The sequence below is a fragment of the Vombatus ursinus genome, unplaced genomic scaffold, assembly GCF_900497805.2.
Source record: "Vombatus ursinus unplaced genomic scaffold, bare-nosed wombat genome assembly UNPS02014817.1, whole genome shotgun sequence".
Classification (NCBI taxonomy): Eukaryota; Metazoa; Chordata; class Mammalia; order Diprotodontia; family Vombatidae; genus Vombatus; species Vombatus ursinus.
In genome coordinates this window covers 1,439,352-1,465,162 of record NW_020954595.1, presented here as the reverse complement: position 1 = coordinate 1,465,162, position 25,811 = coordinate 1,439,352, and the positions used below count along the sequence as shown (strand labels likewise).

Genomic DNA, 25,811 nt, shown 5'->3' with positions numbered 1-25,811 from the left:
TTCCTCGGTGGGAGGCCGTCCATGGACGAGCAGCCCCTCCACTGTTCACCTAAGTCACTCTCCCTCCCCAGACCTGCTGTGTGTTTGCGGGGCCATCAGGTCTCTGGCTTTTAGTGTTTCTGGTCACTCTGTAGCTGTCTCTACTGCAGGGCTCCTACCCTATCTCCGTAAAGGAAAAGGAAAAAAGGAAAGAAAGAAAAAAGGAGAAAAAGGAAGGGAAGGAGAGGGAGGAAAGGAAAGGAAGGGAAGAGAAGGGAAGAAAAAGAAAGAAGGGAAGAAAAAAAAAAGAAAGAAGGAAAGAGAGAGGGAGTGCACGCACTTCTCTCCATCTATGAGCTCATGAGGCCCCCTGGACCCTGGGGAGTGAGCCTCCTTATCTCTCTGCCCTCGGCTAACCACACAACCAGTCTCTGGCCTCACTCAGGCCAAGGGCTCCCTCTCGAGTCCCCACAGGCAGTGAGCAGGGTCCGGCCCGGCCTGGAGTGACTCATTCACTCCGCACGAATAGTGCCCAGGCAGAACAGGGTGACCCCACTGGGCCCTGGGCCTGGGCCCTCATGCTGTGGGCTTCGCTGGGAGGGAGAAGGGGTGGCTGTGGCCAGCAGCGCTGCCCAGTGACCAGCCACCAGGGATTTTCCTGGCTAGTTCTACCATCGGAAGTCTGCCAAAGCGAGCTGAACAATGTGAATTCTTCAGCCTGGGTGTGGTGGAAAAACCCCCGACTCGCCTCCAAGTCAGATCTGGGGATTCTGGTCCCTGCCCTGACCCGGGGGAGGCTGTTCGCCATGCCTGGAGCCTCCTCATCCTGACCCCGAGAGATCCCGGTGGCCCCAGCATGGCAGGAGGGCTGGGGTTACGTCCCTGCACAGTTAGGTTGGGGAAGCGGGGCATTGTGGGAAAATGGAAAAGGCCTGGACTCCCCTGAGTCTAAGGTCGGATGCTCTCCTTCCCTGGCTTCCTGGAAGACTCAGCTCAAAGGCCATTATGGCCCAGCAGACAGACCTGTGACTGGACTCGGGATGCCCTGAGTTCAAATGTGACCTCAGACACTTAACAACTCTGTGACCCTGGGCGAGTCACTCAACCTCTCTCTACCTCAGTTCCCTCAACCGTAAAGTGGGGATAATAACAGCACCTACCTCCCAGGGCTGTTGACAGCTTCCATCCAGGGCTTTGCAGATGTTTTCTGCATGTGTTCTAACATGCCAGCTCCAGGTCAACCACAGGACCTAAGTCCACGTGTTCTGTGACCAATAAAGCTTCGTACGAAGCCATCACACAAGGCACCCGGCCCAATCCACCAAGATGAGGCTGGGCCCTGGATAAACCAGCACCTTCCTCTGCCCACAACTCGGCGGTCTCCACAAGGTCCGTCGCGGACTCTCCCCACCCAGGTCGCTCAATGCAGCTGGTCCAAACAACATAAACTTCAAAGGATTATTGTTATTTTGTAAATAATTATTACGTATTTAAAATATATTAAATTATTATCATTATTAGAATGTAAGGTCCTTGAGGGCAGGGACCATTCTGTTTGCTCGTACGTGTATCCCCAACGCTCAGCTCAATGCCTGACATACAATCAATACTTTATCGTCCAGCTATAATCATCATCCTCATCACTAGCATCTGCACAGCACTTTAAGGGCTAGAAAGCACTCTGCATATATCAACTCATTTGGTTTGATTCTCACAATCCCTTATTATCTCCATTTTACAGATGAGTAATCCGAGGCCAAAACAGGTTCAGTGATTTGCCCAGAGCACCATAGCTAATAAGTGTCTGAGGCAGGATTTGAACTCACTTCTTCCTGACTCAAATTCCAGCACATTGTCCACTACACCAGTTCCCCGCTGCCACTAGGTACCGTCAAGACTCACTCCAAGGGCGTGAAGCAGGGCGTGGAGGGCATGAGTCCAGTTAGTCAACAGTTATTAATTAAGCGCCTACTAGGTACCCAAGCACCATGCAAAGCACAGTGAGACAGGGTATGGCACATCAAAAATGAAAAGTGACCTGGGGAACATGCAAGAAGGATGCCAGTCCAGAGATGTAAATGGAGTGAAAAGAAGGGAAGGTCAAAGGGAGTGGATAAAGGGAAGACTTTGCAATGGGCAGCCCATGCCTTCCACTGCACTGTGCCAAGAGAAAGACCCCAGCCAGCCTCTCGCCCGCCATTTATAGGAGGACACAGACAGCGGTGGCCTAGGAAGGGCTGTAACTCAGGCTGCCGTCTCCATCCCTGACCCTCTCGACCAGACATACTGACATCAAAGGCCCTCAGTAGCTTGCACCTTCTGATCTCTGACGGAGAACTCCTAACACCTCCGCTATGCCTAGAGCAACGGTGGCCCAGGGTCTCAGGAGACTGGATTTGAAAACTGCTTTCCCTGTCTCAGTTGGGTTGTCTAGAGTTACTCGGTTCAGCCCTTTCTCCCATTTGTCATTACCCCACGGCTCACTGGGTCAGCCCAGGCCATATGGAAGCACGAACACGTAACCTTCTCTCTCTGGGCAAGGCTTGTTTTGGAGGAAAAACACCAGCATCAGCATTTCATTTTTCATCTGGATGGGGCTAGCCCCAGGGAGAATCCCATACCAATCCCCAGGAAGAAGGCAGGAAAATCAATTGTGCTGTAATGGGGATCTCTTCTCTTCTTCCAAAACCCACCACAAGGAAGATGCTTCATTAAGGACAAGTGAGAGGCAGCGTCATTCACTTACACTTCAAAGAGCCTCCTATCCATCCCCATCAATGTTCACTGGAAATGCAAACTTAAGCAAAAGTGAATGCTGACACAAATCTGTATTTATCTTCCCGCAGTCCTAGAAATGGCAACTTCTTCATCCATTAGCCCACAAACATTTATTAAGCACCTCTTATACACCAGCTGATATGCACAAGGCAAGAAGATTCTCACCATTGGCTAGCCAAGCCTAGCTTGTCTCTCATTTTCTGAAGAGATATAGAGAAACCTCAAATACATACCCACAAACACAAGCACACACACGGGCACAAACCTTCTGCATCCTCAGTGCTAAGCATAGTGCCCAGCACATAGAAGGCACTTAATAAATGCCAGTGAACTTGACAGACAAGCCAAAATACTAAAACTAATCTAGGATCTCATCCATTCCTGAGTTCCTTCCAAAGAGACAGAACACACCCTACCCATGCCTTTCCAGCCTTTGACACTCTTGTCCCATTTTCTCCCAAAAGTTCACCAACAGAGGATGTCACCTGACACAATGTCTCACGAGTACCAGAGGATCGGTCTGGCTGGCCCCCTCCATCCCTGGCTCTTCCCATATGACACTCCAAATTCTCTTTCTTCCATATGATTTCTCAATGGATGGTGCTATTTTTCTTTATAATTTCTCACTGGTTATAAGGTGTTGATTGCTCATGCCCCATTCACTACCCTCTGCAGGGTGTCCATCTTTTATATATCTATAAGCAGTGAGTGGTATTCCAGGTCTTACTATCATAAAGCCACTTTGGGACAACGTTCATTTTGGGAAAGTGGGCTAAAGGATAGAGAGAGCTTTGCAACCTCCTAAAAGCAAGGTTGGATTCTTCTCCTACTGTGATTCAACTCTGACCTCAGCTGTTTGTCCATCTAGACTGGTTGTCCCACATTCACATGCTGTTTGTTGGACAAGCTCAATAGAGAATTCAGCTAAATGCTGAAACCTAGGAAACAGATATTTTCCATCCACTTGATCTTCTCTGTATGATGGTCAGGCTATACTCCTTTGAGTGATTGTGGATTATATGCAAGTGATTCTATGTCCTATACATACATATATGTGGATATAACATGTGTGCGTACATGCCAAATTTATTTTTAATTTCAAGATAGAGATAGAGGGGAAAGTTGCATGACAAAATGAAAATGCATGTGCCATCACCAGCAAGAACTGGTATCACTGGTCTCCAAGGAGGGAATCGATCAATCCACAAGTATTTATTTACTGGGTCCTTCCTATGTGCCAGGCATTGTGCTAGATGGCAGAGACCCCAAGTCTAGAAAAGTGGTTTTGCTTTATGTCTTAATATTCTGTATGCTCCCTAGTTCACTACTGACTTTCTTTCTTTTTAAAGCAAGAGCTTCAACAGTGAACTTTGTCAATTATTTTGTAGCGTGTACAATGGACAGAGAGCCAGCCTTGGATTCAGGAAGATCTGAGTTCAAATCCTGCTGTGTGCATGACTCTGGCTAAATCACAGCCTCTCAGGGGCCCAGGCAGCTCTTTAAGACTCTAAGGAAAAGAGTAGGTGCTGACCTTGCATGGGGAGGCAGGGTTTCCTCAAACCCAAATTTCTGTATTAATGAAATCACTGGTCCAGTCCTTATTCCGATGAAAGACGTGATGGGGGCGGGGTAGCCTCTAGTGGTACAGATTACAGCCTATTTCTGCCCACCCATCCTGTGTGGGTCTTTATTGCCCGTGGCTTTCACAAATCTGCCACACATTTTCTACTCAGCAGGCTGCAAAAATTCCCTGAATTCTATTGACAAATGGACAAAGAACTGGGCCCAGCTCAAATACTACTGGAGCTCAATGGGCTGGCCCATCCATTGTCCCTCACTCACCATCTGACCAGCCCATTTCCACTTTCTGACCTTTACACTGTTTCTCCCTCCTACTTCATTATCTGAAATGTACTGCAGCCTCCTCTCGTCCACCATGTATCTTCTAGATGGTCATCAATTTCCCTTCTTTGGAAAAGATTATTAGATTGTAACCTCCTTGAGGACAGAGACTATCTTTTCCTTCTTTTTGTATCCCCAGCATTAAACACAATCCCTAGCACATAGTAGGTGCTTCATAAATGTTTATCGATCGACTATCCCTTCTATAATTTGCAGCTATGCATTGTTACAAGAATACGGGTGCTAAAATGGTGGTCCTTTGCTTTGGGGACAAGCTTGGGGTCACAAAAAGCTCTGTCCAGTTTTCCAAAGGCACTCTCACTCTCTCTCCTCCTCCTGGTCTTCATTAAGAATGATACCATATTGACATACTGTAATGTTAGGGTAGAAGTGTGAGACAGTTGATAGAAAGCTGGCCTTGGAGTCAAGGTTTGGGTTCAAAGTCCCCTCTCACATAGACAGGCTTTGTGACCCTGGGCAAGTCACATACGTCAGCAACCCAGACAAATCTCTAAGACTATAAAGTATAGAGAAATTTCCATTGGTTGAAGGGGTTTCCCCACTGAGAGTTCCTTAACCCCAAATAAAATATGTCTTACCTACCTGTGTATGTGCATTTATCATTTTATTGTTACTATTATATGCACGTACGTATGTTGTTGTTTGGACAGTTCAGTTGCATTTGACACTTTGTGACCTCTTGTGGGGTTTTCTTGGCAAAGATACTGGTTTGCCATTTTCTTCTCCAGCTCATTTTACAGATGAGGAAACTGAGGCAAACAGGGTGAAGTGACTTGCCCAGGGTCCCACAGCTAGTAAGTGTCTCAAGGCCAGATTTGAGCTGGTCTTCCTGACTTCAGGTCTGGTGCTCCATCAACTGTACCACCTAGCTGCCGTGTGTGTGTGTGTGTGTGTGTGTGTGTGTGTGTGTGTGTGTGTGTGTAATACATAATAGAGATAAATATGATTTCAAGGACAAATAGAAGGACTTCAATGAGAGGATGGAGAATAAGGTCAACTGAATGAAAACTGCATAAGGACTGCCCACACACACACATACATACACACACACACACACACACACACACACACACACACACGTAAATGTGTGTGCATATATGAAAACCAAGTCCCAGGCAGCAGAACCGACATTCCTTGGCAGACTCTGGGAAGGGACCCAGAACAAAAACTTTCATGGTTTGTTTTTTGAATGTTCTCTTGCCCGGTTCCAACCTGTTAAATGCTAAAGTTCTTGGGTTAAGACTTTATTCTTTATCTTGTACGTTTATTTGACTACCCAGCTATCTGACAGTTCTGAAGGGCTGGAGTATAACGTCCTGGCAATCAGAAAAGTGGGCGATCGACCACTTTAGGCTGGAGGGGTCAGAAAAAGCTTCAGGGAGGGAGGGGGCCTTTGGCTGATCATCAAAGGACGGGCCTGAATCGGATACTCAGAAGGGAGGAATGGGGGTATTACTGCAAGCAGGAGGCATATATCCTTTACACTCAAACACACCAACAAAAAAAAAAAAGAATTTGGAGATTTGGTCATACTAAAAAGGAATGAAAATGTGGAAATTCCAGAAAGGAAGTTACATGAAGTCTAAAACAAGACTACATAATCTCTAGTCACCAAGTGTTCAGGGCAGTTTTGCCAATTTGCCTCCTTCTTTTTTCTAGGTAGCTGTCATAGGAAGAGTACTAGTTATATAGCCTGGAATTGGGCTCAAATCCCACCTCTAGCCATTACTACATTGTGTGACCTTGGGCAAATCATTTAACCTCCCTGGGCCTCCGTTTCCTCATCTGTAAAATGAGGGGACTGGAGTAGATAATGCCTAGGAGTCTCTCCTTACTCTAAATCTTATGATCTAACTCAAGCCTTGATTAACACTGCTTCCCCCACCCCCCTAGCCTCCTCTCTCATCTGGAAGGGTAGAGTACCAAACTCCCCCCAAGACCTTCCTTTATAGAGGACAGAAATTGAACTCTCGGCTCGCTCCACTCAGCATCTGCTGCCCTGTCTGGTTTCAACTCCATGGAACAAGAGTTCTGTCTCCCTTTCCTGCCCAGCCCCCATTCCTGCCTCCTTTTATGTGTTGTCTCCTCCTTTCGACTGTAAGCTCCTCGAAGGCAGAAACCATCTTTCTTTTTATTAACTATCTCCAGCACTAGGCACATACGAGGTGCTTAATCGATGTTTACTGGATTGGATTCCAGAAGTCATCTAGACCAACCCCCCCCCCCCCAAGTTAATGAATGAAAGTACAGAGGGCCCAAGAGATTAAATGATTCATCCAAGGTCACACAGTGCCAGGATTCAAACTCAGGCCCTATGACCCAAGTTCAAGCACTGGCGTTCATCCTCAAGTAAAGCCTTCCTAATGGAGATTACAATAGAATCTTGGAGTTCATAATCTCAATCAACACGCATTCAATAAATGCTTCCCAAGGATCGGGCACTGCTTATGCAAATACACCCTTCTTCCGACCCCCTCCATTTTACAGATGATGAAACTAAGGCACGACAAGGACAAAGGGACAGTCCCAAGGCTAGAGTCACTGACAATTTCTTCTTACCTTGCACCACCAGCAGCCCTAAATACTTTACTCTTTTCCCAACTCTCCCCTCATTTTTCTAAGGAGAAACCACCTCAGGGAAGGAAAGACAAATGACTCGCCCACACCCCAATCTGATCCTAACAGGCAGTGGGAGCAGGGTGGGTCTGGGGGAGCAGCTCTCTCATCTCCCTTCTCCAGATGGCCAAACCATACAGAGCAAAACAGCTGCCCCTAAAAATATAGCTCATGTGGTCATATGGAATGCATGTACAGCTGGGCTTGTCTCTCCCCAAGCAAAGTGGACAGGACGGGCGTGGGCTGGGGGTGTGGGCTGGCTCATAAATGCTCCAGTTTCTACACTACACCCCAAGCCTATTTATGGGGAAGAATAAGAAAAAAAGGTAGAATGGAAATGAACCTCATGAGCTCTAGAACTCTCTAATTGTAAAGTATCCTATATTATTTAAAGGCTGAAATAATATTATGATACTATCATTAGGCTATTTTATTAATATTACTAATGTTACATTATAGCAATAATTATAATGACTGACATTTATGTAACTCTTTGAAGCTCAAGGCTTCCCTAAGACCTTTGGGACTCCTTGCAGATATGATAGCAATATCTACCAAATACAGATACTTGGTTCATTTGTCTTTAAAAGGTATTGAAACTGTCCTCAAGATATAATTGGCTCAGGGGACTAAGGATCTACCGAAGTGGCTTCCTGGTGGCCCACGTACAAAAAGCCAAAGCCTCCTCTCTGACTTCCTTTTTTTTTTTTTTTCTTTAATTTTCTTTTTTTATTTATTTAGTATTTTATTTTCTCCAGTTATAGGTAAAAACAATTTTTAACATTTGTTTTTAAAACTTATTCCAAATTCTCTCCCCACCCCACCCCTAATTGAGAAGACAAGCAATTCGATATAGGTTATACATGTGGAGTCATGCAAAACATATCCATAACAGTCATGTTGTGAAAGAAAAGGTACACACACACACACACACACACACACACACACAACCAACAAAACTCAAGAAAAATTTTTTTAAAAAAGCATGCTTCAATCTGCATTCAGACACCGTCAGTTTTTTCTCTGGGGATGGATAGCAATTTTCATCCTAAGTCCTTCAGAGTTGTCTTGGATTGTTGTATTGCTGAGAACAGTGAAGTCATTTACAGCCGATCATCTTACAATATTATTGTTACTTTGAGATGATCAGCTCCTCTCTGACTTCTGACCATTGGACCAACCTGGCCAACTCGGAGGCCCAGAAGCCAAGTCCAGTGGAATCAACGCTGTATCCCAGCTGGCTGTCCTTGGGCTGCCATGACCAAGTCAACTTCCTTTTGTTAAGTAGTGATCAGTGGTCTCCTATCTCATTCCAGTTCTGAACCTGAACCATTAGAACAGCTGTGACTTACAACCACAGACACTATCTCATCAATAAACAGAGGTATCATTTCTCTCTTGGCACTTAATTTTTTTGGTCCAAATGTTGTTATTTCATCGATACAGTGAATCCTTTTGTAGAAACCTCTGCACCAATGCAGAGCTGGTCAACAACTCATTAGTAGGATGACAGTCTTGGAGAAGTGTCTGGGGCACTGAGAGATGCTGAATGACTTGCCTTCCTGACTCAGAGGCCACCCCTCTACACCAGGTTGTCTCTACCCATATCACTTTATAGAAAAGATACATGATCTGCCCATGGTCACGTACCTCTCGCTGTACCACAGTTATTGTCAGTCTCTAATAAGTCAACGTCTAGAAAGCTCTTTGTACCTGTAAAGAGCTAGCATACTATAAGCCCCTTTATGGATGGTAATTACCATTATTACTGCTTGGAGCAAAGAATCAAACATTATAGCAAATGAGATAATGCATATCAGGCACTTTGCAACCTTGCAGTGAGTGCTCCATAAACGTGAGCGATTTAGTTTTCTCATTTTATATTTGATGGCATTCAGATGGAAACAACCCTGAGACAAGTCTTTATCCCATTAATGTTATTTGACGTTTAATGTCCAGATGACCACTAGGCAGGCCTTATGGAACAAACTTGTACAAATATAAACTCATCTTCTGGAGGCTCATGGATAGCAACTGTTGGAATTCTGCAGCACACAGGATAATGGGTTCCCACATGGCTTTGATTTCTTCTGCTGGATCTCTGTGCTTTTTATTCTACATAATCTGAAGCTCATGGCATCTATATAAATGTTCTCAAATTTTTATGGGTCAATGATATGTCCAAGCGAACAATTTTGTCCGAGATAAAGCTCTAGTCGAAGGACAGTTGATTACTTGAATTCTAAAGGATATTTGGGAGTTAGCTAGGTGGCACAGTGGATAGAGCGTCAGGACTGGAGTCAGGAAGAGTCATCTTCCCAAGTTCAAAACTGGCCTCAGACACTTATAGCTATGTGAACCTGGACAAATCACTTAATCCTGTTTGTCTCAGTTTCCTCATCTATAAAATGAGTTGGAGAAGGAAATGGCAAATCACTCCAGCATTTTTGCCAAGAAACCTCCGTAAGACATCACAAAGAGTTGGACACAACTGAAATGACTGAACAACAACAGATTTGCAGTACGAGGATTTCTTGCAATTAGTTTATGAAGGTTAGGGAGTTTCTGGAGCACATTTCTGACCACTGGTTATTCAAGAGAGGCCTGCAGTGATACGGTACGCACGTTCTACCCTTCCCACTACAAAATCTGCCCTGGAAGTGTTCAGGTTTTTACAGGATGAACCTTCTGTAATTTCTGGTGGTAATAACCTAGCCTTGTATTGCTATCATAGATCTCTCTGCTTCGGTAAATAAACCCACATCCTTTGACGCTTCTACCTGGGCTTCTTGCTGGTTGAGCTCATGTGGCCACTGCCCAGAGAGGGGCTTTTTGGTTCCAATCCTGAATCTTGAGCTGTTTTGAGGAAGGTGTTAACTGTGTTGTCAATGTCTCAGGGCAATGACCCTGGGCTTTATTAACCAGCGATAGATTTTTGTTGTAGTGCTTTCTGAATCTATTGTCATAACCATCATTATTATATCCGTTTAGGCAAAACACAGGACGCCACCTGCCAAACAAAATACAGTCGGGGCCATGCTTCCAGCAAACATTCTCCTTCCTTTATTGGCTGCCTCTAGGACTGCTTTCCCCAGTCTACTCTAGTTTATGTTCCAGTGCCCCCTCTGAGCTGGGAGAAGACAGGAGTAGTCTATATAAAGAACAGGCCAACAATTTTGATAAGCAGGTGTTGGGAAAATGATGATGACCTCCTGCTACTCAGCAGGAGATGGGGGGGAGGGGGATAGGGGAGGACAAAGGGGACCTTGTGTCACAGTCTGGCTGTGTGACTTCTGAATTCTTTTTCCCTAAGACACACAGCCCAAAAGACAGATACACTGAGACATGAGAAGTACCCCAAAAGGGAAAAGAAATTGTTACAGTGAGGACAGCTTTAATTCCCTCCAAAATTCTGGGCCATGTGCAGTTTGCTCTTAAATCTCTTCCCAACAATTACAGCAGATAAAGATAGCCTGGCCAAAACCTCAGATAATGAATCCCTCTCCCTGCTCTCCTCACCCTCTCCTCCTCCCTCCCACCCTCTGTGCCTCTCTTCCCCTCCTTTTCTGTCTCCCTCCTCTTTTTCCTCTCTTTTCTCTCTGTCTGTCTCTCTGTCTCTGTCTCTCTGTCTCTGTCTCTCTCTCTCTCAGGCTGCCAAACTGTGTTTGAAGGAGTTGGGCAGCACTTCCCCCCTGTAAATGAGTTCCCTTCTACCAGCCCTTGGAAGGAATCCAGCCCTTGTCCTGAAAAGAAAAATCAGCTGACTCCCTTTTGTAGTAAATATGGGTGAACTGCTACTACTCTCTCTTGCCCCACAGGGCAATTGAGACCAAAAGAGAAACAGTTTTCAAACAACGACCAGCTCCTTCTGGAGCCTTGAGACCCCAGTTCCCAAACTGGATTTCCTCCCCAGCTGGAGCAGCCATCGCTCATGAACAAAAGCCCTCCCTTGAACTTACAATGAAATGACAAGGTTTCAGTATCTTAGGGCAGGCAGCTCTCTTCTTCTTTTCCCTCCGTGGGTTCACGCCTGCTCTGAGTCATCAGTAAAAGCCCCACATTGTCCAAGGCTTTCAAAACCCTGCACACCAGCGACAAAGTACTATTCATGATCCTCTCGGGAGGCTGAACTCCTCTGAGACTGGCCTTGGACAGTTAGCTAACTAAGCACACAAACGTTCTGGCCCTAAACACTACGACTTCCAGGAAGACGGGAGTGAGAGCTAGCAAGGGAATGTCACAACATTCTCTTTAGACAACAGCAAAAGAAATGCCAACAAAAAAACCCCCACAACTACCAGCAGCCCCCAAGAAAAACTTGTTTTTGGAAAGAAAAAATAAGATGAGGAAATCAACAAAAAATGTTCAAAAGCACAAACATAATGAAAAGATATGAAGCATTAAAAGTAACTAGAGCAAAAACTGGATTTTTGCAAAACTAGAATTTTCTCAAAGTACAAATAAAATGGATAATAAGGAAGAAATGAAATAATAGTCGAGTATCATGAGACGAAAGAAATGTGTGTTATTAAGAAATCTCAGGAGAGGAGGAAAATGAAATCCAGCATTTTAGCACAGTGCCTGACAAACAGTAGGTGCTTAATAAATGCTTGTTTTGACTTGATTCAACACATTTTGAAAAGGCTATTAAAAAAAACCATTTTAATAGGTTACATGAAAAGCAGAATTATTTTAGCAAAGGAGAAGACAGTAAAAACAACAAAAGGGGCAGAAGAATGAGCCCACAAAATTATTCTAATAGAAAAAGATTTGAATTTTACACAACCAAATGTGAAAGGTCTAGACATTGAAGAAAAGCTCAGAATTACTGGGCTTCCTAGAACCTATGACAAACAGAACCCAACCATCCTATTTCAGGAAAGCCTGCAAGAGAATTTCCCAGGAATGTTGAAAAAGAGGATTCGATAACCAAATGAGAGAATTATCTATTCACCATTTTTTCTCAATGACTTGGGTAAAGGGACAGCCATGGGCATGCTGATTCAAACCTGCAGATGGCACAAAGTGAGGCGAAGTGGCTGACACACAGGCTCAGGGTTAAAGAAGACCCAGATAGGCTGAAGACTGGGCTAAATATAGTAACGTGAAATTTTAGATATAAATGAAAAGTTTATATGTGAGGTTAAAAAAGTCGATCTCATCAGCTAGGGAATCCCTTTGTAGAGATTAAAAAGGATCAAGAGATATAGTTTCTGGCTAATTTAATCATCTTATTAATAAGGCCAGCACTTTATTAATAAAAGAATGGTTATTTGGCTGTCTCTCTTAGACCAAAGACTATCATGGCAGCCGGTTCAGGGTTTCTGTGTTCTTTCGGAAGAGGAGTGGCAATCATCTCTTATTGTAACACAATGGGAGGCAGGCTACATTAAAATGAGGGGCTGAGAGTGACATCATGTCACCCTTCCACGGAAAGCCTTATCTGTAGACCCATACTACCACCCCCCACTTTGGTCAATCTAATCAAATAATTCATCCCCATTCAAACCAGAGTAGAATATAATGGGCTTCCCCACCGTAGATTAAATTCCTTGGAAGGTTGGGTGGGGTCTGCCCAAGATTGAGGAGAGTTAATTCAATCTCATTATCACTAATGTCTTTCAAGAGAGTTTCACTTTTTAAAAACAGGACTTTAGAAGAAGGGAGAACTCTAGATCTCCCCAAATTACTGGTTATTAAAAATCATTTCTCTCATCATACTTCCCAACCAGGAGAGAATGAGGAGTAATGGCTACAAGTTGAATGACCCAACAGCAGGCTATGGCAGCCCAAAGAATTCAGGAAATCATTGACAGTGCTCTAGACCCCATGCCTTTGCACTGGTCATACCCCATGCCTAGGAGGCTCTCACTCCTCATTCTTGCTTCCTGGGATTTCTGGTTTCCTTCAAGTTGTTGTTGTTATATCATTTCAGTCCATTTAGTTTCCTTTTATGCTGTGTGTATGTACACATGTGCATGTGCGTGTGCACACGCGGGTGTGCATGTGCATGTGTGTGTGTGTGTGTTATATTTTGCATGTTTTCTCCCCCATTCGAACAAGAACACCTCCAGAGCAAAGATCATATTTTTTTACTTCTTTTCTTTGGCTCTCCAGTGTTTAGAAGAGCATCTGGCACACAGCAGGTGCTTAACAAATGCTTATTGAGTCCTAGGGAGGTGACAGTCCTATTTTACTCTGCCCTGGGCAGACATCTGGATTACTGTATTCAGTTCTGGGTGCCATGCTTTAGTTAAAGACAGGGGTGGGGAACCTTTGGCCTCGAGGCCACATGTGACCCTCTAGGTCCTCAAGTGCAGCCCTTTGACTGAATCCAAACTTCACAGAACAAATCTGCTTCACTTGAGGAGGCCACAGGTTCCCCACCCCTGGTTAACGACATTGATAAACTGGAGATTGCTCAGAGAAGGACAAGAGGATAGTGAAGGGCTGTGAGGTCCCATCTTCTAAGGACCATCTAAAGAAACTGGGAATATTGAGCCTGCGGAAGACGTAACTCGGGAGGATGTGATAACTGTCTTCAAGTTTGTGAAGGGCTATCACACTGAAGAGAGAGAAGACTTGGTCTGTTTGACTCCAGACAACAAAGCTAAGAATGATGGATGAAAGCAGCAAAGAGATAAAAGTCTTCAAAATTGGTGCAAACAATATCAGAGGGGCTGTAGGAAGCAGCATCGCCTGCAGATGGGTTCTTGAATTGGTCTTTCCTTGCTGAAAATTGCCTGTGGCAATGGGCTGTGAGGGTAGCATGCAGCCAGGCTGCAGACAAAGGCCTCGAACCCCCTATCATCCAACAAGACATTGGTGACTGAAAAGCCAGCCTGGTTTCTCCTCACTACTGACCATTTTGTCCTGCTCACTTGAGGAGCTCCAAAGAAAGTGCACTGTATTCCTACTGTGTAAGTGAATCTGGATTTTAATCCTCACCCTGCTACAAACTGGAAACATGACCCCCAGGGAGTGAGTGAATGAAAGGTTGAAAAGGCATTTATTAAGTGCTTACTTGGCACCAAGCAGGGTGCAGTAACTGCTGCGGATACAAAAGGAAAAAAGACAACAGTCCATGCTTTCAAGGAGCTCCCAGCCTAACTTGGGGTGGCAGGGTGGGGAAGACATCACCTCTAGGAGGGCTCAGGGATGAGGTCCTAAGGATGCAGCCTCGGGGTGGATGGCAAGGCCAGGGGAACTTTAGTTCAGACTAGAGTTTTTGCCCTGCAAAGAGGGGGAGTTTGAGGGGCTCAACCTACTATCACTGGGAAGAAGGGACTGGGCCTAAGGGTTGGACTGGAAAAAGGGATACTAAGTTCCCTCTGGAAGGTGTGGCAATGGGGAGATGGAATCTATGTCCAGTCAGAAAGGGGACAAAGGGGCACTGACCGGACAGTTGGGGGTGGGGTCTGGGCAGCTGGCTACATATCCCATTGCATGGCTAACATATTAGTGATCAGTCCCCTGCGGTTCTGCTCAAAGAAAAAGGGGGCTTGCCTTAAAATATACTTGTAGAAGCTCAGGGAAAAACCTGGCAAGTCTCCCAAGGGCTAAATGAGTAATCTGAAAGTGAAGGAATCGGCATATGCAACTCATATCTACAGGAAACTGGAGCTCTAGGGTTAAAATTTTTTTCTTACTGGATTTAGGAAAATAGGAAGTGGGATAGCAAGCATTTATTAAGTACCTACTATGTGCCAGGCACTGCACAGTCCCCAACTTCAAGGGACTGACACTCATCTCCTCCCCTTGAGGACAGGCACCACCTGGCCAAGATCTGGAAGAGACGTATTTCTCACTCCGATTCCTAAGCTTAAGAAACAGGCTCGAGACTGGAAACAGCTGGAAGGCAGGGCCCAGGCTTTCTGTTTCTGTAGGACATCCTCCCCGTTTTCAGTAAATGCTCAGTACTCCTTCACCAGGAAGAGGAGCGTTGTTTGATGCAAAATCCTCCTGCCAGGTTAGTATTCCTTTGCTCAAAATGGGAGTTGGGATCCCCAAGGCCTCTCCTCGAACCCTAGCATCACGTGCCCTGCCCCTTCCACACAGGGGGCACCTTGCTGATGGGTGTGACGGTGTCTTCACAAAGGTGAACAATCTTGCTCATTGACAGACTCACAGCCACAGGCTTTCATCAGCCTCAAGCTTTATTCCATCAGATTCAGCAAAACCCCAGCCAAATCAGCTCATTGGCTCGGAGGGCCCAAAGAGTCCAGCCGACACCAGGAAAGTGTCATGCTGCTCCCTGGCAGAGGCCTGCTGCCCAGGGTCCCCAGGAGGGACATTTACATGAGTCAGAAAGAGAAGCGTTGGATCAGTCTGACCCACGCCAGATCTGCCTGCCCGCCACTCAGACGGGGGGGCTTCCTCTTTCTACAGAATTCTGGAAGCAGAGACAGAGACCTTTTCCTGGGGAAGTCTGCCGCCTGCTCATCACTCTGGGTACAAGCTGTTGTTCCAAAAGGTCCATATACCTGAGGTATTCTTGGCCAGCCGGGGTCACCTATCCTGCTCTCTTTGCCAAGCCTGGGCTCCTCGGCTGACCCCACTCACCCTCACCCCAAAGCTCCAAGACACACAACACACACAGCAGGAGCGTCCTCTGCTTTGGAAGGTCTATGCGTCCAGCCCAGCCATCCCAGATACCGGCCAAGTCACTGCCAAGTTCTTCCTGGATCCATCCACCCACCCTGACCTACACCCTACTGTACGTATACATTCACCTAGTCCTCTATCAAGGCGGAAAACAGGCGTAGGAGACCTGCCCAGAAGGATGTGGATTCCCCAAGGGAGGCTCAGTAAGACAGCAGCCTCTGAACCACCATCTCATCCCACCCCCCCATCTGAACCACGTTCAGTGAGCTTCCGGCCACCTGGCTGTTACACTCCCTGAGGGCAGGCACTTGCCTCCTGGACTTTGTATCCACAGCCCCGGCACATAGAGGCATTTCAACGCTACATCTATTTTTTCCCCTATGAAAAGAAGTATGACCTTAGAGTTAAGCCTCATCCAGGACTGAAGGAAGCTGGTGTGTAACTAGTGATGGTTTCTAATCACTCCCACCAAGAAACCATCTTCCTCTCCCTAATGGCAGGAAGGCAAAGAGGCAAGTCAGGAGGGGCCCTGGCTGGTTCGAGGCCTGCCCAGAAGGCCTTGGGTTCCTAACCCAGGTGGTATTCAAGTCAATCAGACAAATGGTGAGCACCAGATCTACCGGCACTGGATTAGGTACAGAAAACAGAAGCGCCTCCCCTCAGGGAACTGGTTTTCCTTAGTTTGCTTTTTTAGTTTTGGCTTTCCTACCTTTCCTTCTTGTCTTCCATTCCCCTGCAGGCATACTGGCTCATTACTGTGGAATTGTCCATTGCTGGCCTCCTCGCATGGGTCTCCCTCCTTAAAAAAAAGGAATACATACGTCAGTCAATTAATATTTACTAAGTGCCTGTTGTAGGTGGAACAATTCTCCAAACTTTGTATGGCATCTAAGCCTAGGAATGAATGTGGACTTTCTTTGGCTCCTCCATAGACCCCCTTCACCTGGGCACAATAAGCTCCTTGAGGCAGAGAAAGGGTCATTTTTTTGTGAATGAATTAATTAAATACCATTTCTTAAATGCTGACTGCGTCAAGCTCAGTGTTGATCACTTTACTACAAAAGCCAAGACATCCCTTGCCTTTAGGAAACTTACACTCTAATAAGGGAAACTATTTGGACGGGGGAGTGGAGACCAGGGACAGGAGCCTTGAAGTGGGAAAGAACTAAAGGGAACTAAGCAGATTGACACACCCCATTCAGCAAGAAGAGCGGGATTAATCTGACGATGACTCATGGTTCCTGGTTCCAGAATCGGATGGGGGGGGGGGGAGCGGGGTCAAGCATGGCTGAAAGTGTTCCAGGAGGGCCAGTCTTCAATCAGGAAAAGTGGGGTCCCTGGTCAGGAGGGATATTAAACAACGTGTCTCAATAAAAACTTATTTTAAAAAATAATTTTTAAATTATTAAAAATTTTAAAAGAAATTAAAAAGAAATTAAGCAGGGAAGAAAGAAAGGGGAAGGACTAAGTCAGGCAGAGAAAGGGAAAAGGCATTCTCCGATCATGGATTATCACGAATAAAGTTAGAGATGGAGGCATCAGTCTGGAGGGGGATACGTAGATTTGTCTGCCTACGAAAGGGAGGTCAAATGAAAGCACATGAGAGGGAGGTCAGGAAAAGGAGAGGCGGAGAGAACTGACTGGCGCAGAGCCTTGAAAGGCCAGGACCAGGAATTCAAGTGGGATTCAAAATTCCTTGGCCAGACATCTCTGGTCAGGGGAAGACTGAGATGACTAAAGTGGTGCTGATCACACAGTCTACTGGGGCAGCTAGGCAGTGCAGTGGAGAGAGAGAGGGGATAGAGCGGGACCTGAAGTCCAGAAGTCCGAGTTTGAATCCTGCCGTGGGACCCTGGACAAGCCAGCTTCAGCTTCCTCATCTGTAAAATGGGTACAAAGAGAGCACCTACCTCTCAGGGCTGTTGTGAGGTACAAGCTAGGTAACATGTACTGCTCTTAGCAAACCTTACAGAGCTACGTAAATGCTTTGTTGTTGTTCAGTCATTTTCAGTCATGTCCAATTGACTGTGACCCCATTTGGGGTTTTCTTGGCAAAGGTACTGCAGTGGTTTGCCTTTTCCTTCTCCGGCTCATTTTACAGATGAGGAAACTGAGGCAAACAGGGTGAAGTGACTTGCCCAGGGTCACACAACTCGTAAGTGTCTGAAGCTGGATTTGAACTCCTGAGTTCAGGCCTGGTGTTCTACCCGCTGTACCACCCAGCTGGCCCTATTATTTGCATGCTATGCTGTCATTCATTTAATGCAGGAGTTCCCACCCACCCCCCCCATCCCCAACCACAAACAGCCAAAGACCCAACAGTCTCAATGTCTCTACTGCGCCACCTATTGGCCCTGTTTTATTAAATTTTAATGACTTATTAACAGTACTCTAAGGCCTGCATCACCAGCTTCCTCACATCATCCGTCGAATCCAGCCCCATGTCTCACACAGCTAGTCCCGAAATTCAGGCCGCCATCTTATCTCGCACAGTTTATTGAAAAGGCCTCCTCATTGGCCTCCCTGCCTCCAGTCTCTCCCTCCTGTGGTCCATCCTCCACTCGGCTGCCAGACTGATATTCCTTAAGCACAGATCTGACCATCTCACTCAATCAACTCCAGGGGCTCCCATCACCTAAAGATTAAATATAAATGTTGTTCAAGCCTTTCACAACCTGGCCACAACCTATCTTTCAGTCAATTCCTAAGTGCCTACCCTGTGTCAGGCACTGTGTTAAGCACTGGGAATACCAAGACAAATTAAAAAAAAAAAAGACAGTCCCTGCCTTCAAGGAGCTTACAATCTAACGGGGCAAGACTACCCAACAAAAAAGAAGAGAGAAAACAGGGTACAGAGGGAGAGGGAAGAAGGCACCCAGCAGAGGGGGGCATGCACGATGGAAAAGTCCAAAAGCAGTGCCCCTGGTAGGAAACGGGGAGATGACTACACTGGGCCCCTTCCTTGAACACTGTTTGGGAGCCTCCAACACTTACCCCCTGGAGGGTCTAGGAAGAGAGGGGGTTGAACTGGACATCCTTTGAGGTCCCTTCTGGCTCTGAATCTATGATTCTGTAGCTATTCCAGTTCCCCAAGCAGGCCGGGGATGAAAGTCAAGGTCGTCTTCACAACCCCCCAGCCCAGGACTCTACCCAGGCTGCCATGCTGCCCGAGAACCTCCAGACCCAGATTTTAGCAGGACCACCCTCATCTATTCAGTTTCCCTGGGTGGGTGAAGGGAGGGAGGTCTGAGGGAAGAGAGGTGAGGAATCATTGTGGCTTGAGCCCACAGTAACAGGCCCAGGAGGACTGCACCCTCCTCTCTGCCCTGGGTGTGTCAGAGGTGAAAGAAAGCACTTGACCTACACGCTGGGCCTCCTGCAGACTTTGCGGAAACCGGACCAACAAGGTCGGGCCTTCTGCCAAACCACTAAAAGGGCTTTGTTCCAGGGCCCTTCTTTGGAACAGTTGTTGCTGAACACGGAATTTTACCTGTAGAGCAAAAATGATGTTATCAGCAAAGCAGCATGCTTTCTCTTAGAAAGTCCTTTCCCCTCCCTGGAGAACAAGAGGATTCACTGGAGAACACATCTGGCTGGGTGAGGGGAGAAATGGGGGACGGAGGAACAGAGGGTCCGGATCTGAAGCAAACCCAGATTAAATTGACCACCTTGCCTCACTCACACTCTACGTCAATATGCAGCTATCCTCTATCAATCAATCAATCAATCAACCAGCATTTAAATTATGCCTCCCGTGTGCCAGAGCCCCAGGATACAGTGACAAAGAATGAACCCTTACCCACTCATTTAACCGCTGCCTGCCTCAGTTTCCTCAGCTGTAAAATGGGGATGATAATAGCACCTCCCTCAGGGCTGCTGTGAGGATCTAACGAGATGTTTCATAAAGCACTTAACACAGTGACCCCCTAGTTATTGTTGTTACTGTTATTATTATGTGACAAGGACACAATATTCTTATTATGTGACAAAGCAGATAATCACAAACAGAATACATATGCAAATACACACCAAATAAATATAAAGAGCAAATATAAAGGGAGCGCACCAGCTGTTCTGGGGAGGGGTGGAAACCAGGAAAGAGATAAATCTTGAAAAAAAGAAAGGGAAGGAGGAGAAAGGAGGAGGTGAGGAGGAGATGCCTTCTAGGCATGTGGGATGGCAAGTACATCACTGTCATGTCTAAACCTCCTTTCCTTGTTTTTCAAAGCCATTTATAATCAGAACTCATTCTGGCCATCCAACTTTATTTCCCACTAATCCCCAACTTCTAGTACAATTGGCGGTCTCTTCACCACCTATGCACACTGCCCTCATTCCTTTCCCCATTTCATCCCTCACATTATCACACTCTCAAAAGCTTAAAAAGGCTGGCGGGGGGGGCAGGGGGCATCTCCAGTCATCCTGATCTGTATCTGGCCACTGGACCCAGACAGCTCTGGAGGAGAAAGTGAGGCTGCTGACTGCATAGCCCTGCCTCACTTAAATCCAATTCACTTGCAAGTCATGGCATCACCTTCCTGATATCATGGTCCTCTACAAGAACAAAGGACAAACAACACCACTCTCAAATAGAAAACAAAACTAGAATAATGGAGGACTCACAGTACCCCTCTCAAACCTAGACAAATCTAAACAAAATGAAAAACAAGGGATATGTTAAGGACCTGAATAGAACCTTAGAAAAATTAGAGATAATACATCTCCAATGATTAAAGAATGGGAATACACAGAAATTTATATAGTTCTCAGTCTTAAATGGCATCTTTACAAAAACTGAAAAGCATAAATACTAAACATCATTTACTAATCACAATACAATAAAAACTATATTTAATAAAGTTCTTGAGGAAGGAATTAAAAGTAATTAGATTCTAAATAAAATTATTTTAAAGACCTAGTTGATAAAAAAATAAATTATAGAAAATTTCATCAAAGAAAATTACAAGAATGAAAGACAACATACCAAAACTTATGGGATGCAGCTAAAGCAGTTCTTAGGGGATATTTTATATCTCTAAACACATTAACAAAAAAGAGAAAAAAACAAACGAATGAACTGAACACTCAATTAAAAAAAAAACTTTGAATCAGATCAATAACAAATCCAAACCCCTCAACTAAGCAACAAAGCAGAAATTGTAAAATTTAAGAAGAAATTAATAAAAGTGAAAGCAAAAAAGGGAATTGATAAAAGTAGGAGCTTTTTAGAAAAATTAATAAAATAGGTAAACAGCTCATCTGATTGAAAAGCAGGAGAAAATAAAATTGTTAGCATCAAAAATGAAAGAGATTTTAAAAAATTAAAGAAGAAATGAAAGAAATTATCAGAAATTATTTTGTCCAATTACATGCTAATAAAATTGATAACTTCAAGAAAATAGATGAATATGTAGAAAAACATTAAATATACAGATTAACAAAAGAATATTTAAATAATTCAATATCAGGAAAAGAAATTTGCACAAGATACAAATAAATTCTCAAGTTAAAAAAATACTCCAGGATTAGCTAGATTTACAAGCAAATTCTATCAAACATTCAAAGAACACTTAATTCTAACATTATGTAAACTATTTGCAATAATAGGAAAAGAAGTTATTCTACCATTCTCTGTCTATGATACAAATATGGAGTTGATAACTAAACAAGGAAAAATGAAGTAGATAAAACTGTGCATCAATATCCTTAATTAACACTGATATTAAAAATGTAAATAAAATATTAGCAAATAGACATATCAGAAAGGTTATATACTATGACCGGTTGGGTTTATACCAGCAATAAAGGATTGGTTCAAGAAAAGGAAGCCTATAATTATAATAAATACAATTATAAATATAATATAATAATTATAATAAATCATGTTAATAACATAAAATAATAAAAACTGCATAATTATACCAATAGATGCTGAAAATGATTTTGACACAATCCAACATGCATTTCTGTTTGAAAAAAAAGCTCTAGAAAGTAAAGGAAAAAATAGGAATTCAGGTCTATAAAAATGAACTTTTCCTTAATATAGCAACTAATATCTATCTAAAACCAAGAGCAAACATCATATATAATAGAAAAAAGTTAGAAGGTTTTCCAATATAAATCAAAGACAAAGCAATGGTGCCCCTTATCACCACGACTATTTATCACAGTCCCAGGAAGACTAACCGTAGCAATAAAATACAAAAGAAAAATTGAGGGAATAAGCATAGGCAAAGAGAAAACAAAACTATCACTTTTTGCACAAGATATGATGACTCACTTAGAAAGCCCTAAAGAGTCAAACAAAAAACTTTAATGAAAGATTTGATTTCAGCAAAATTGGATGATATAAAATAAATCTGCATAAATCATTAGAACATTTTGCCAACAAAATCCAACAGGAAGAAGCTAGAAAAAGAAATGCCATTCAAAACTATGTAAGTTATAAAATATATGGAAGTCAATCAACCAAGGCACACCACAGAAATATATAAATCCAACTATAAAACACTTTGCAGGAATAAAGACAGACCTAATTGGAGAAATATGAGTAGGCTGAGCTCATGGCTAATGGGAAAGTTGAGCCAATATAATAAAAATGACAATGCTATTTAAATTAACTTATTATTCCATTCTATAGCAAATGACTAAAGGGGTATTTTAGCTTCATAAAAGTCAAAATATATATATATATTCATATGTAAGAACAAAAGGTCAAGGATCTCAAGGGTAATAATGAAAAAAAAAATAGGAGAGAAGGGGGCCTAGCAGTAGCAGATCTCAAATCATGCTACAAAACAGTAATCATTAAAATTATATAGTCATGGTTAAAAAAAATAGATAAATCAATCAGTGGACTAGATTAGGCAGATAACATGTTGTTCTTTGTCCTTCCTTCTTGCAGAGGACCATGATATCAGGGAGGTGATGCCATGACATGCAAGTGAACTGGATTTAAGTGAGGGAAGGCTGAACCTCACCTTCTCCTCTGGAGAAGGGTCCAGAGGCAAGATACAGATCAGAGTGACTGGAGATGGCCCTAGATGCCATGGCATACAACACAGAGAAGCAATGAAGACAGTAACAGCACCATGTCCAATAAACCCAAACATCCCAGTTACTGAGGCTAAACTATTTGACCAAAACTGTCTGGAAACAAGAAAGCAACTTTGCAGTAATTAGGTATAAACTAGCGTCTCACAGTATGTACCAAGACAAATTTCACGAACTTATGACTTAGAAATAAATGGAGACATCATGAGCAAATTCAAACAGCAAGGAAACTACCTTCCGGACCTGTTGATGGATAGAGGAAGAGCTCATGGTCAAACAAGCCACAGAGACAAAATAAAAGATGAATTTAGAAGGATAAAATGGAAAATTTCAATTACATAAAGTTTTTGCACAAACAAATCTAATGCAGTTAAAATGAGAAAGGAAAGAGGTAATTGGGGCAGAAATTTTTGGAGTAAGTTTCTGTAATGAATAAGTCTCACATCCAATATATATAAGGAACTGATTCAAATTTAGAAGACCAAGAGCCATTCCCTGAAAGATAAATGGCCAAAGGATATGAATAGGCAATTTTCAAAAGAAGATATCTGAGCTATCAACAATGTGAAAAAAATGTTCTAGCTCACTAATAATTAGAAAATTGAAAATTAAAGAAATTCTGAGGTTCCACCCCATACCTATCAGATTGGCAAAGATGACAAAAAAGAAAAACGACCTATGTTGAAGGGACTGTAGAAAAACAGGTATACTCATGGATTGGTGGTAGAGCTGTGAATTGGTCTAAACATTCTGAAAGGCAATTTGGAACTAAGTCCTGAAAGTTACAAAACTGTGCCTTACGCTTTGACTCATTCTACCACTTCTGGGCCTATACTACAAAGAGATTACACAAAGAGGGAAAAGACCTATACAGAGTGTCCCAAGTACCTTAGTATTGTTTTAAACTTTAATTGCTTTTATTTAAAGCTATTAAATATTTATATTATATTAAATTACATTACATATAAAAATTAAAAATACTTATATCAAATATATTATTATTTAGCATTTAAATTATTAAAGCCTAAAATTGCATTAAGATTTTGGAATCACTCTATAGATACAAAAATAGAACAGCAGCCATTTTTGTAGTAGCCTCAAGCTGTAAATGGCATGAGTGCCCTCCAATTACAGAATGGTTAAACAATTATGACATATGAATGGAATGGAATATTACTGTGCCTAAAGAAATGACAAAAAGGCTAGTCTGAGAGAAAACTGAAGACCTCCATGACTACTGCAAAGAGAAGTGAGCAGAATTGGGAGAATAATTTATCCAATGACAACAACATCATAGATAAAAATAACTTTGAAAGACTTTAGACCTCTGACCAGTCTAATGATGATAAGTCCAGAGAACTTCAGATAAAATATGCCACGTTGCCAGAGATGCAACGGGCTTAAAATGTGAAATGATACACACATTTTGGACGTGGCCAACGTGGCATTTGTTTCACTGGACTATCCATATTTGTTAAGAGGACTCTATTTCGTTGCTGCTGTTGTTTTAATTTAAATTTAATTTTTTTTTCAATTGTTCAGTAGGACAGTGAGAAGAGATACTCATGTTTGCAGAAACTAATTCCTTTTAAAAAGAAAGTGGTGAGGTGCAGGGGCAGTTTTAAAGGAAATTCATTTGGAAATTTGCCATGAATGTATGACTTCATAGAGTAAACTAGAATGATAAAGAATTTTTTAAAGTAAAAAGCAGCATTCTTAACCCTCCCGAAATGCAGGGCCCCCCATATCTCTACCTCATTTCCCACCACCTGTCCTACTCCTCTTTGATCCATCCTACATACTACCGAAGCAACCTTCCCAAAGCATATTTCCGACTGTGGGAGTCTGGGAGTTGACATAAGCATCATTTACATGTTGTTCAGTTGTTTGAGTCGTGTCTGACCCTTCATGACCCCATTTGGGGTCTTCTTGGCAGAGATACTGGAGTGGTCTGCCATTTGCTTCTCCAGCTTATTTTGCAGATGAGGAAACTGAGGCAAACAAGGTGAAGTGACTCCCCCAGGGTAGTATCTGAGTAGAGCTCGTAAGTGTCTCAGGTCAAATTTGAGCCCAGATCCTCCTGCCTCAGGACCAGTGCTCTATCCATGGCGTCACCTCACTGCCCATCCTTTCCCTACTCCCAAGGATTTCACCCCCACTCAGAACCTCACACAAGGCGTGGCCAAAGCAGCGGTATAATGAATCGTCACTGGTGAGGAGCGTTGGACAAGGCGACCTCTAAGTTCCTGTGATTCTGCAAGAATGACACCATCTTCAAAGGTCCAGTTCCAATTCTGCTATTCCATTTGTGGTGGATTCCCCCCCCCCCCACTTAGCTGCCCAGTTTTTCCCCAACTTACTAATGTGAAGGACCAGTGAAGATGGGAGTGTGGGCATTCCCTCTCCCAGCACTGCCTTAGGAGGGAAGCAGTCTTTGAGGGCGGCCATGGGCAAACCACTGATCCCTCCTGGGGCGGCCACTGGTGAGGAGCGGCTGCAGTCTACCCGGGCTGGTTCTGAGCTAGAAGGGGGAAGGGCAAGGGAAGGAAGGAAGCATTTATCTAGTGCCCACTGCATGCTAGGCACTGTGCTAAGTGTTTTACAATTCTCTCATTTGATCCTGGGAGGTAGTGCTGTTATTATCCCCATTTTACAGTTGAGAAAACTGAGGCAGACAGCAGTGACTTATCCAGGGTCGCAAAGTAAGTACCAGAGGTCAGACTCCAGGCCTTGTGCTCTATCCTCTGAGTCACCCACCTGCCTCTGAGAAGGGACTTTAAAGATTACCTGATCAAACCCCCTCATTTAACAGATGAGGAAACTGAGGTCAAGAGAAAGTGACTCGTCCAAGGTCACAC

General features: G+C 43.8%; 1 protein-coding gene across 2 annotated transcripts in view; it reads right to left on the bottom strand.

Annotated features, from left to right (window-relative positions):
* The window catches only part of ARHGEF3 (Rho guanine nucleotide exchange factor 3), a 301,199-nt gene that overhangs the window by 252,600 nt on the left and 22,788 nt on the right, over positions 1-25,811 (bottom strand). The window contains exon 2 of one of the 2 annotated variants that reach the window (XM_027835846.1): positions 16,610-16,699. In XM_027835846.1, the coding sequence (XP_027691647.1) occupies positions 16,610-16,671 (62 nt within the window). In that variant the 5' untranslated portion in view covers positions 16,672-16,699. Of the gene's footprint in view, positions 1-11,255; positions 11,349-16,609; positions 16,700-25,811 lie in introns of those variants that run through there. The other variant, XM_027835848.1, reaches the window with a different exon arrangement.